Here is a 12,315-nt window from a genome sequence, read left to right as displayed (position 1 = left end):
GTCGGGATACTTTGATATGAAGAATACCTTGCTCTATTTCTTGCATTGTAAAGTAATGCAGGTAGCAGCAAGCAGCTGCACGAAGCGGCAGGTAGCAGTAGGCAGCAGGCACCCATGGGTTTAACCCATGACTGAGTTGATTTGGGTAGAATTAAACTGGTGAGTTGTTTGGGGTGGAGTTTAGGCATTGATTTTATGGGTTAGGTTGGGTTGGGAAAAGAAACTATTTTGCTATGGATTGGGTTAGGTGTGGAGTGGGTTCTACCCATTACCAGACCTAAATACGATAGGCCCGCAAACATTCAGTTCTTCTGCTGCTGCTTCTTTTTCACGAACTCATCCAAATTTGCTGAAACTTCACTTTTCCAATGTGCAAATTTGTGTCGCGCACTTTGCTGCGGTTGACGATATATGCGGCTGTAACGATCAAACTACTAGTTTCTCCACTATGCTGACTGCTCAAAATTTATGTCACTGGTGCTATCCTGGAATAACTTCTCCTGTCTTGGTCGAATTATCACAGGAATAATTTAAGATTTGGGTGCCTGCTTCTGTTTGGAAAAGCAAGGAAACGGGATAGGAGGGATATGCCCACTTATTGGGGGAGAGTGTTTGCTACAAATTCTAGGATAGCTTTAGGTGGGAATATTCTTGCGAAATCCATGGTTGCGTTTTGCATCTGATCTTGACTTAGATATGCTAACACGTCAACACCAACTTGGAGGAAGAAATATCTTGGCCACCAGGGGCACCAAACAGACAAAAGCTCTTCGGTGGTTTCTGTGGTCCTGCCACCATAGATGGCTGGGTACTGTTTTTGATACACCACTTACTTCTACGCCAATCACTATGTTCTTATTTATTGGGGTTATTTACTATTAGGGGCTTCGTAACTTAACTTCCAACACTAACTTTGAAAGCTTTACATCAATATGTAATGGTAAAACTATATAATATTTAAAGCTTGAGTAAGCTCGAGCTCGAAAAAGCTTGACCGCTAATCAACCATAAAAAGTTTGAGTCAGATCGAGCTCGGCGTGGAAAAGCTGAGCAACCATAGGACGGTATAATACCATCTGGTATAACAGCTCTTACTCGAGCTTGACTTGAAAGCGCGGGAAAGATCATACATATGGAGGGAAATTAGGTCTTCTTTGGCACAGCTTCTACTTCCCTGCATTGCATCCAATTATCCAAATGATATTAAGCCAAAAGAGCCTAGGAAGGAGTAAGTTAAACATTTAACCACATTATTTGAATTATGAGCCTGTTTTAGTCGTGAACTTATATCGAGATTAGAGGTGCAGCTTGTTTGAAACTAGGGGCACAAATTGGTGAACCTAATGGTACTATCTTTAGTTTAATTTATAACACTAATGGGTATCCATAGTATAATTAATGGAACTAATAACACTATTTTTCTCATATTTTCATAAAACTAGTGTAATTGATTGAACTAAAAAGAGTCGGTTGGTATACATAGTTCACCAATTTATGCTCCTACAAAGGCTAGTGTAGCTCATGACTCACGAGTGGACATCTTTTTTTACAACCTACTCCAAAGTGAACTCCTAATTGACCGGAGAACGAGCTCATAACTCGGTCGTTGGGAGCGATGGTGCTCGCCCCACCCACATGGGTTCGATCTCTAGGATTGAATTGGGTGTCTCACCGAAGATTTATTCCCATCTCTAGCCTCATACGTGTGGAGCCATAGTGGGACTGTGACGTGCCCGCCGCCTATGAAACCTGTGTGACTTCGTCAACCTCCTTAGGGATGTGCAGTGTGTGCATATAGGTTATAGATCTACTGTTTGTCTTACGATGTGTGTTGGTGTGCGCATGTAGAGTGTGGTGTGCGTTTTAACATGTGGCTCAGATACTACAACTTGTACTGAGTGTTGAGGCTTATAACAAAGGGAAAGAACTTTGAAGTGGCCGAGCTCACAACCGAACGTCCGCAACTCCATGCATGACCCACATCTCCAGTTCAAAGTTGATTGTATCTGTCTAGACATGTTGAGCAGAGTTTCTATTTGGTTGACCAAATCTAAGGCTATATGAGGGGTTGGATGTGCTAAGGTTATTGTAATACTTCGGTCCATTAGTTTTTATAGTTTTGGCCCTTGTGGCTCAAGTATTCCGGTGTGGTGAGTTCAGTACCACCTTAATATTTTAAATAGGTTAGGACCAGCTTATAAGCCTTCACACTTCAAACATAGTACCTCTGAGTTAACCCTTTTACACGAAGCAATGACGAAAGTGTAAGATAGATGATATGCGTATGCGGGTCCGCTCTATAGGTGAGCTAGACTGTAAATGAATTTTGAACGCGGGGTGTTACAGAGAGTATTAGAGCCAACTCTTGCTGCACGTGTGCATGCATGTCGATAGGGTTGAAAACGAGTCGAGCCGAGATCAGCTCGGCTTAGTTCGATTGAGCTCGACTATGAGCGAGCCGAGCTAGGAAATCAGGCTCGCCGGAGGCTTAATCCAGCTCGGTTGGTTCACGAGCCATGTCTAATGCTTTGGTATTCATGTCGCACAAATCGAACTATCAACCCACTCCTCCCAACCTCGCCGTGGGTCCACCAGTTAGCCTTCGCTCCCATCGAGCATAGAGTAGTAGTTCTAGAGAGAGAAAGAGAGGCGACCAGAGGAAGAGAGGGATAAGGGAGAAGAAGAGGGGAGGGGAGGAAGAGGCAGTGTGAGCGGTGGCAGGACGCGGTGATAGGGTTGTTGTCATAGACACAAGTGGAGGAGGCACGGTTCACTACTACAGAACTAGTCATTAGTGTCACCTCATCAATGTTAGTTGTGTAAAACCCGCCATTGAAAATATATCATTGTCGGTTCTTAACCTCCTATACTGAACAGTGATTGAGTCATTAAGAACCGATACTGAAATTTACTATCAGTGCTAGTTCGTGTACAAATTGGTACTGATACATTAGTGCTGGTTCTAGTCACGAACTGCTACTGATACATCACATAATATTCTATCACATAATAAGAATATTAGTGAATTTTTCTAGATTTTTAGAAATTTATTTGAGACACTAACAATTATTAAAAGTTATAAAAGTAGTTTTTTTTAGGAGAATTTTAGTTTAAAATATACAGAGGAGTTTTGGGTGAATCAAATTAAAATAGGTTGCACATGGATTATGTAACACATACAAAAAGTTTTAATTTTTTTTTGAGTAACAGAAGACCACCGTTTTGATATAGAGTGGAAACGAAATTTAATTAACGTGACCACTGTTCATACCACGGGAGAGCTAGCTGTATTCGGTGCTGAATATGATACTGTTCACTATTTTCGGTAAATAAAGTACCAAATACGTATGTTAAATTTGTAAATATATTGATATATTATCTATTTTAATAAATACGATCGAGTATGTTATGTATTTTTAAATTTTTTCCGAAATATGAGTGGGATAGAATGTACCATCTCAAAAAAATCACACATTGAATCCGCTCCGCTCCCTACCCCGCGCTGGGCCCGTTCCTCCCTACCTCCCTCCGATCTCTCTCCACTCTCCTCGGCCCCGCGCGCTCCCACTCTCTCCATGGCGGGCGGCTCGCTCGCGCTAGGACAAGCTGGTCCCTCTCCCAGCCACCGCAAGCGCAAGGCACCGTCACCGGCCCCTGTCGCTGCCGCCGCCGCAGCCGGAGAGGATGAAGCGGAGGATATAGAGGAGCTGAAGAGGAAGATGGCCGATCTGCACCGCCGCGGCACCGCCACCCGCCTCTCCTCAACGACGCCGCCTCCCTCCTCGCTGCACTCGGCCCACCCGCCTGCCAGGGTTTGCCCTTCTTCCTGCCTTGCTCCAGTGCTAGGGTTTTGGACTGGTCAGCCCCCTTGTGTGAGGTTAGTGTAATTTGTGCGTCATGCCGTCATTAGGTTCGTTCTCGAAGTATTTGTGTGGAAATGCTCCCTTCTTGTGGTTTTCTGGGGATTAATTGTCGATACGCAAGGCCCTGTAGTGTTGCTTGGTTCTATTTGGGGGGCATGGGGGAAAGTGCAGGCCTTTTTTTTCTTATCCTATTCTGAATTGCGACTTTGAGCAAGAGAAAAGGTGGAGGAGATTTGGTTTTCTTTGCATTGCGAATTCGTGACCTATGTTCAGAGGAATCAATGGTTGACCTATAGATATGGTCTTGGTAATTTTTGTATGGGGCTCAGTTGTTAAATGGTAGCCGCCATTTTCCGCTGCCTTGTGACAAAATTAGCTGTCTCCCAATGCTTATCTTCTAAATGCAACGGGTTATACTTAGTTGAAGTACCTGAGTTCTTGACATATGCCCACATTACATTTGCTGTGCAATTTGCTGTATGGTGTGCCGTCTGCACGATTAGGGGATATGTTAATTTCAGAAAAAATGAAAAACAAACCTGTTACTTGCAAACTGTTTCATGATTCCCAGAAGCGATGCAAGCAAGCACGATGTGCTTTGATTTGTTACATTATAGTTTTAGCTTAACTGGTGATTTGCTCAGAGTGTTAGTGTTATTTGCTTAACGGCTTATTTGGAATTTAGGGATAGGGGAGTGGGATAGGGCGTAGGGGTTGGGTAATCCTAGCCCTCCATCGTTTCCTATTGTGGATAACGATTATCCCACCCCACATCCCAATCCCACAGAAGCCTTGCTTTCTGTATGTCGAACCTGGCAAAGTGGACATTGATTTTCCCCATTTTTTCTTCCGTGTAATCAACCAGTTAATTACGAAAATATTTGTCTCTTGTTGCCTCTTTTTGTACTGTTTCTCACTTAGCTTGCACCACTAAGTGAGTAAGTGCCAAACTCAATAAATTCAAAACGATATTTACACAATTTTCTCTTCATAATTAAATAATGTCTGATGCCTCTATGGTTATTGCAGAAGTTCCAACGGTCTCTGAAACATCTATTGCTGAAGAAGAACAAGAGAAGCTTGAAAAACTAAAGATCCTCAAATCCCAGATCAAGGCTAATATTGCTGCTTTGCCGAGGGTACTTGAGAGAGTGAATGAATCTGTTGCTCGGTACGACAAGTTGGAGAATTTTAATGTGAATATACTCCCTGTTTTTGGAAGAAAACTGTAAAGTTGTTAACATGCTTTTGTCTGAGGCATTATGCATCGCATGAGACTGCGTGTGCTCACTCCTTGTCCTTGACGTGCCATCTGTACTGTTCTGGTGCTGAAAAAGGTTGATTCAGCAATATTTAGGCAGAGATTGATTACTGACAAGACAGCAATAATTAGATGGTGGATGAAATATGTTTTCTAGGTGTATTTAATCAGAACGCACTGCGTTGTTGCCGTGTTGGATGTAAGTTCTGTAGTTCTCGTCACTGACCATTGTGTTCCATGAAATATCATAGCAGTGCCATTCACAGGAAACTACTTGCAACTGTAACAGAAAGATGGATTCAGCAGTAGTGTTTAGTAATAGATTCTTTGCGTTTTCTACACTAAGATTGATTGCTGATTTGCTGGTAGAGTCTCAGGACAACTACAATTAGATTGGTCTCGGATGTTTATTTGTTCAAGGCGAACTGTATGCACAATGTATTTACTCAGCGTTCTTTGTTTTTGGCATTGTTCTGAGTTCTGGCAAGCTTATTACAACTGGGATCGTGGTACATATTTTGAGCATTGCACAACCGAATTTGTTTTTTTCTTTTTTCATATCAGTATTTCAAATGTAACCACACATCTATACTCCAGAAAGGTGCAAACGCCAAGCCTGTCGTTGCGCCTTGCGAAGAGGCCGAAGCTGCTGCACGCCAATGTCATGATGTGAATTACGACTAAAGAGATCCCAAGGTCTTGCTTATTTCCCCAACGGCCAATCATATTCCAGTAGGTCTGTTAGCAGTGTACTAGGTTACAAAATCGGCCGGCTCACAACAATTGATGTCACCTTTTACTTCTATATACCGCAAGATATTCTATATTTTGGTGCCAAACCAAATTGAAAAAAAAAGAGAGGGTACAAATCTTCTGCACCTCTCAAAGCTTCGGCCTCGGGTTTGGTACTCGTGTCTTTTCCTTCCTAATCAGCGCCTCTTGGGTCAGCGACATGACAAGCTGAGCATTCAAGAAGAGGATCACAATCATTTCGGTCACAACAACGGGCGCAGCCGAGTCGAAGCTCTGGCGGAACAGCAAGTTCATACCTCTCCTTGCCGATTGAACATGCGTCCAGTAACGAAACCCCTGCCACCGTGCGCAGATGGGCTCTCGATCTGTGTTCAAGGAGCACAACAAGAACCTCACAATGAAAGCTTATGTAGTATCTTTATCAACTAGAATATGCCCAATAAATCGCTTACCACATACAGCAACCAGTCGTCAGCCTTCACAGGCTTGTGGAACCAAATCCTGCAGAACGACGACAAGCAGCGGTAAGAGAAAACAAGAATTTACTGAAGAGATGGTGATCGAAATCACTATATTGAGTGAAGGTTACAGAAAACGTACGAGTGATCAAGACTGAGCGAGTACGTCTTCAAACCTTTTTGCCGATGAGGATTCAGGCTGACACCAGAATATAGTAGATCCGAAGCATATGCTACAACACATCTGCGGTATTAAGGAATAACATTATGCGCGAGTACAGAAAGAAGGAGCGATGGTGTACAGTGATCAAATGACAAACCTATGCAGAGCTTGATCATCTGAAAGTTTTCCTCTAGCTCTAAACCAGAAGTTTAAGCTGAAAAAGAATGAGGCGTTACTGAATCATAACTATTTATACTAATAGTATGCAATAGGAAACATCTTGCTGTGATGGTATTTAGGATCTATACTGAATTACAGGATTAATATTTCTTAAGGTCTATCCAATTATCTAAAAAAACATAGAAATTTTATGGTGACCTTGCCTAAAGTTAGGCCAATATAAAATAAAATGTGAAGTGAAAATACAAATAAGCTGCACTGAGGGAAAAAGACGGTTATAGATACCTTGGTTTATGTTGAGATGCTGAACCTTCACAGAATCTCATTTCTATGGGCCAGGGCACAAACTTTTTTTTGGCAGCCAAGTTCCTATATTGCCTGCAGATGACTAAACAGTCAAGATTCTGCCACACAGCAAGCGCTAAAGAGATGAACAATATTGAACTTGCTTAAAAAAAGAATATCTGATATTCTAAATGTGCTATCCGACTTTTCGCATTAACCATCATGCTTGGATAAAATGATGAAGTAGCTTCATAATGCTTTTTTAACAGCACAAAGGAAGTAGCTTCTGAAGGCTATGATTTTTATGGTTAAAATGATAAATAACCTGAGAACAACATTAATTTAGCTAACTATCAGAAGATATGATAGGAAGTCAGAAAAATTACGTCGGGAAGCGTGGATCAGTAAGATGTCTTTCACGTATCTCCTCCATATTTAGTAGCTGCATTTGGTTGCTTATTAGTTGTCTGTTCTTTCTTCCGCGGATGTCAAAGGAAAGAGAAATATTCTTGCCTGTTCTGGAGGTGGAACATCAGGCATGGTTGCAGCCTGATGTTCAAACCCCAGTTCTTCCTTCTGCAAGAGAACCAATTGATCGGATAGTCAGAACACATTCTGCTTCTGCAGACTGGCTCATTTCATGAGGCTGGCCGTTGCAGTTCCCAAATATCTCAAACTAGCAGTTGCACCACAGAAGAATTTATACATGGTCCATAAATAAATGTACTAATCAAGTTTGAGACTAGGATGATATTGATTGGTAGCTGATGAGGATATAGCGTGAAAGTTACGAGTTTAAAGAACTTCGATCATAGTATGCCATGAGTATGTGGTGGCATAGCATTCCTCTGTGCTAGTACTACAAGGATTCAATTTTCTCTTCAACTGTTCATGTTTTCTTTTCAATTGCATTTTATGTTAAATCTGATAATAGTTTGGACCGATGGTACAGTTTAAAATAACCAAAGGAACTTTATGCAACATTTTGGAGGTTACAAGGTTTAAAACCGTCATTTGACCTACTATCTAACAGATTCTTAACATGAACAAGGCACATGTTTTCCCATGTTACAACGAAAGTTCAAAAGATTGACAAATGACAATCATCGCTCGTAGCATGTTGCATAAATAATTTAGTTTGCCCAATGAAGATCCCAATATAATTCTTTACAAAGGTATAAGCACCACGAGGATAATCACCTGAAAAGAAGCAATCAAAGTGAATATAACTAGGCCTTTTTGCTTTGCCTCCACTTTTCTGGTGGCAAAGCTGGATCCATCACGCGCCCGATGAACTTGATATATTATTGGCACTACACCAGAGGACAAAGCAAAGACAACCATGAGCATCAAACTTCTTTGTTTGATAAAAGGAAGGTGCATTAAGGATCTCCAGCTTACTAAGAAGCCAGATATAGGCTGTATGGGCTTCAGATTTACAGAAAAGTTGCAGAAGTAGAATATACTGACTGTTATTTAATTGATCATGACATTACATTAAATGTATAATAATAAATATAAGCCAAACTAAAAGCTTCTGCTTATATCATGTCTTTATGAAATGAATGATAGATTAGTGGTTTCAATTACATTTGATTGGACAAATTAATGTTGACACAAGGAGCACATAGGTTTAAAGAATCCTACAGTTATTGTCTCCAGCAACAAGGAAAATCGCATGCAAACTATGCACCATTTTTAAACAGTCAACAGTCTTGGATGCTGCTGCTAGTGCCTGTCCAATCAACTGTCCTCCATAAACTTGCCTAAAAGTAGGAGCTCCTGGTAAAGTAAACCCACGGAAGATATCGATCTAAAAAAATAGAAACAAGAATTTTGGTAAGCAAGATAAATATTTCACTGCAAAATATTATGATACGACATCTGTCATGTTTGTCTTTTAACTAGTAAATCTGGAACTGCTACCATGCAGATTTGAAACTGCCGAATCTGCTATTATATTTGTTTATTTTAGGTGATGCAAATCAAAGCACATGACCCAGATGGTTTAAAATCAAAAGGTTAGTCTTTAAATGACAATAACACAATTCCACTGTCTTTCTTAAATCCATTTGGTGCATACTGGAGTTGGTAAAAGAGTGAAAAACAACAAAATTGAGGCTTTAGCATCTATAGCATATATGTTTCAGGCATTAGTATATCTGACTAATAATTCCAGAACAGTGATCAAACTGTATGCCATATATATTACATATCTATAACAAAACAAAAACATATTACATTTAGACTTACCTCTAGTGGTTCTAAATGCAAAATTTGTTCCAGCAAAGAATGGGTTTCAGGTGTCTCCTCCGCATTCCAAATTGTTTTTGGTTGTAACAAATGTCCGTATTGATTGGGCAATATGAAGCAGGTCAGCTGCAATAGATGGCCAACAATAAGCTAGAGACAGGTAGACCCATTCGGAAAGCAATCAGACAAGTATCACTACAAAAGGGATTCCTACAGCTAAAAGAATGTCAAGTCAAATATGGAAATTTTAAAAATAAGTACCTTTGATAGTGTGACAACATTGACTTGATGAACGGAACTATTGGCCCCTACAAATAATACAAATCATCAGTAATTAAAGAGGAAATGATTTATGGAATATAGAGTTTTATACCCTTTCCATACAGATTATATAATGTGTTAGAACTGGATTAAAATAGAAACAATCATGACATGAAAGGTCTTACCGTAACCAAAGTAGTCGTACTTATTTAACACATAATCTGGACGGTTTGCTTCTTCTGTGTTTGCAGGAGCGGAAACTTCAGCCTTCAAGACAATGAGAATGTTGTTCAAGTAACAAAAAGTATCACTGCTAAGAATAGCATCAGCTTCTGTCCCCTCTCCCATTTTGGTAGATCGCAAAGTACTTGTAATTGTAGCATATTTTCTTGGGGATAACAAATGCGAAAGCAAAATAACTGAGTGAAAAGTATGAAAAACAGCAACATGACAGTATAAATACAGTTGGGGAAGGAAAATGCTATAGAAGAATAGGACAATAAGCTACCCTGAAAGTATGGGGCCCAGTGTAAGTCTTTCGCCCAAACACCAATACAAATCATCATTGCTATAAAAAAATACAAATGATGGTTCTTGTATGCCAGGAATTAACCTTGAAAGAAAAGCCAAGTCAAAATGGCATAGTCCATCTATTTGAATTGAGTACTGATATGATATCCCCTTGTTGGGTCTGTAAGAGGTTGATTGGATGAAACACACTTGTTGTATTGATCACCGATGTATTTATACACATACAAGACTGGGGAATAGGCTAACTAATCTAACAAACTAGCTAACTATCTCAGCTAATTACAAGGGAGTGCCTTGGGACTCAGTAGAACTCGGTACAAACAGCCGTTTGCTAACATCTGATACCATTTAAGAGGTTGATTGGATGCAACACACTTGTTGTATTGATCACTGATGTATTTATACACATACAAGACTGAGGAATAGGCTAACTAATCTAACAAACTAGCTAACCAAACTAGCTAACTATCTCAGCTAATTACAAGGGAGTGTCGTAGGACTCAGTACAAACAGCCGTTTGCTAACAGGGTATTTTATTATTTTTCCCTGATAAGTGATAACACACACGTATGTGCCAGTGCTGAGTCAATTAAGTATCAATATTGGAGATAGGTGTCAACCATGAAGCAAAAAATTATTTCTATCAACATCGTGTGCGCCATTGCAGATTCAATGAAGTAACAATGCTGAAGATGGGTGGCAACCATGAGGCATAAAAGGTATTTTTTGTGAACGCTTAGGGCACATGTCCCTTTCGTTTCGGCATCTAATCAACAGTGCATGTAAGCATAGGAGCAAATAGAAGTAAGTAATAGTGTAAGTTTTACCTGACCATCCAATATAATGTAAAGGCCATCAACAGGTTCACCTTCACGAACGACATAATCACCAGGTTCTGCAAAGTACCAGCATCAGAAGCAAACAGAAATTCAGTTTCAATACCAAACATAAATCAGCTTGGCACCACACCACATTCAATGATACAGAATCTTACTAATCATTCCATTTCACAGGAAAAATCTTAACAGGTCCACAAGCTGGGCAGGCACAAAGTGTTAAACAACTAAACATCATCAAAAGTAATTGTGGACTATTAGCTAGCGCGTGGATGGAAAAGCATTACCCTGTTTTCGGTAGAGCTTTCATTCGCACTCGCTTACCCTTATAACTATTTGGCTGCGAGGACGGGCATGGAGCCCGGTGGTAAGACTCCAAGGAGGAGTCGAACCGGCGGGGGTTCGAGCCCCGTCCTGCACCCCCTGGCCTCCCAAAAGCCGCCCAAGTTGGGGAAGCGCCGTTCAAAAAAAAAAAAAAAAAAAACTATCTGGCTGCAATCAGTGTGTATGAATAGAGCCCACAAACAAATTCGCAAATCACACATTTGTGACCAAAGCAAAATAGCACGCGATTCGATAACAGAGCTAGTTATAAAACTAGGAAAATTCGCTGAAACACCACAACCGATCAAACGATCCAATCAATCTAGCCGGCTAACAAACAGCGGCGCCCGCCGCCGCGCTAGTACGTACCGTAGCGCTTCACCTGGACGGCCTCGGCGATCCTGCGGATGGAGGAGCCCGGGAGGCACTGCAGGAGGGGCACCTGCCCCAGGAACTCTGTCGCTGCACACCAATGGCAACCAGGCCCCAGATTAGCCGGAATCGCTCCCAAATTCGGCGGGCTCTGCGCTGCTTTACCTTCTTCGCGGTCCATCGCCGGCGGTGCTGCAGCGAGCGGCGGAGGCGGTGTCGGCGGCGGGCGGAGAGCACCGGGACAGCGAGGCGGCTGCGGTTGACGAGGACGCGGACAAAAAATATCTCGGATTTAAAAGCTGGGGGAAGAGATTGGTTGGCCGTGGGCAGCGTGGAACTCCAATTTGTGCGGGTCGGGTGGCGAGGGTGTGGGGCCTCCGTGTCAGGCTAGGGGTGGTTCCGTGGTTGAGGACTTGAGGTGCTGGGTATTTATGTCCATGCCTTGTAGGGCCGGACAAGAGGGATGGCTGGCGGCCGCCTTGTCAGTGGGAGATCTAAGGGATGGCTATGTTTATTGCAGGTGGAAGAATAATAAATAAATAAATACTCGCGGGTGGACTCGAGTGCGGTACAGTCTCGGATATGATAATCGGAGGCTACGTTTATCATGTGCCCATATCCCCGAGTCTTGATGTCGACGGGCGTCTCTGCAGCCGTTGGATGCTGATCGTGTGTTCCTGGGGGCTCGATCAGAAATGGTGGACAACATGTTACTGGCAACATGGAATACTATATCTGTTCTTAAATAAATGTTGTTTAAAGATGTGTAAAGTCA

General features: G+C 41.7%; 1 protein-coding gene across 17 annotated transcripts; it reads right to left on the bottom strand.

Moving 5' to 3' along the window:
- Nucleotides 1–4,854: 4,854 nt before the first annotated feature.
- Nucleotides 4,855–11,846, bottom strand: LOC133887881 (acyl-CoA hydrolase 2-like). Of its 17 annotated transcripts, none has more exons than XM_062327877.1 (16): nucleotides 11,551–11,846; nucleotides 10,836–10,903; nucleotides 9,663–9,865; nucleotides 9,478–9,524; nucleotides 9,217–9,366; nucleotides 8,611–8,776; nucleotides 8,164–8,276; nucleotides 7,477–7,539; nucleotides 7,350–7,405; nucleotides 6,964–7,056; nucleotides 6,656–6,712; nucleotides 6,478–6,579; nucleotides 6,330–6,378; nucleotides 6,174–6,242; nucleotides 6,004–6,084; nucleotides 4,855–5,191 (listed from the first exon to the last, which is right to left on the bottom strand). In XM_062327877.1, exons 1-15 carry the CDS (start codon nucleotides 11,719–11,721, stop codon nucleotides 6,007–6,009), a joined length of 1,485 nt encoding a protein of 494 aa, XP_062183861.1. In that variant the 5' UTR covers nucleotides 11,722–11,846; the 3' UTR covers nucleotides 4,855–5,191; nucleotides 6,004–6,006. The 17 variants fall into 17 exon arrangements, 16 of the variants coding, with proteins under 16 accessions (XP_062183861.1, XP_062183864.1, XP_062183862.1 ...); XM_062327880.1 differs by lacking the exon at nucleotides 4,855–5,191 and adding an exon at nucleotides 5,636–5,773; XM_062327878.1 differs by lacking the exon at nucleotides 4,855–5,191 and adding an exon at nucleotides 5,799–5,862.
- Between the last annotated feature and the right edge of the window lie 469 nt (nucleotides 11,847–12,315).

This window comes from Phragmites australis, chromosome 13 (genome assembly GCF_958298935.1).
Source record: "Phragmites australis chromosome 13, lpPhrAust1.1, whole genome shotgun sequence".
Lineage (NCBI taxonomy): Eukaryota > Viridiplantae > Streptophyta > Magnoliopsida > Poales > Poaceae > Phragmites > Phragmites australis.
The sequence above is the reverse complement of the archived record's forward strand: the minus strand, read 5'-3'. Positions and strand labels throughout refer to the sequence as shown.

Bases quoted from the DNA above. Each gene is read 5' to 3' on its own strand.
- LOC133887881 (XM_062327877.1), bottom strand. From the start codon at position 11,721: ATGGACCGCGAAGAAGGTAAAGCAGCGCAGAGCCCGCCGAATTTGGGA. The intron at 9,866-10,835 runs GTAAAACTTACA...GTTATCCCCAAG, and splicing joins ACATTATATTGGATGGTCAG to AAAATATGCTACAATTACAA. The intron at 7,406-7,476 runs GCAAGAATATTT...AACCAAATGCAG, and splicing joins ATGTTCCACCTCCAGAACAG to CTACTAAATATGGAGGAGAT.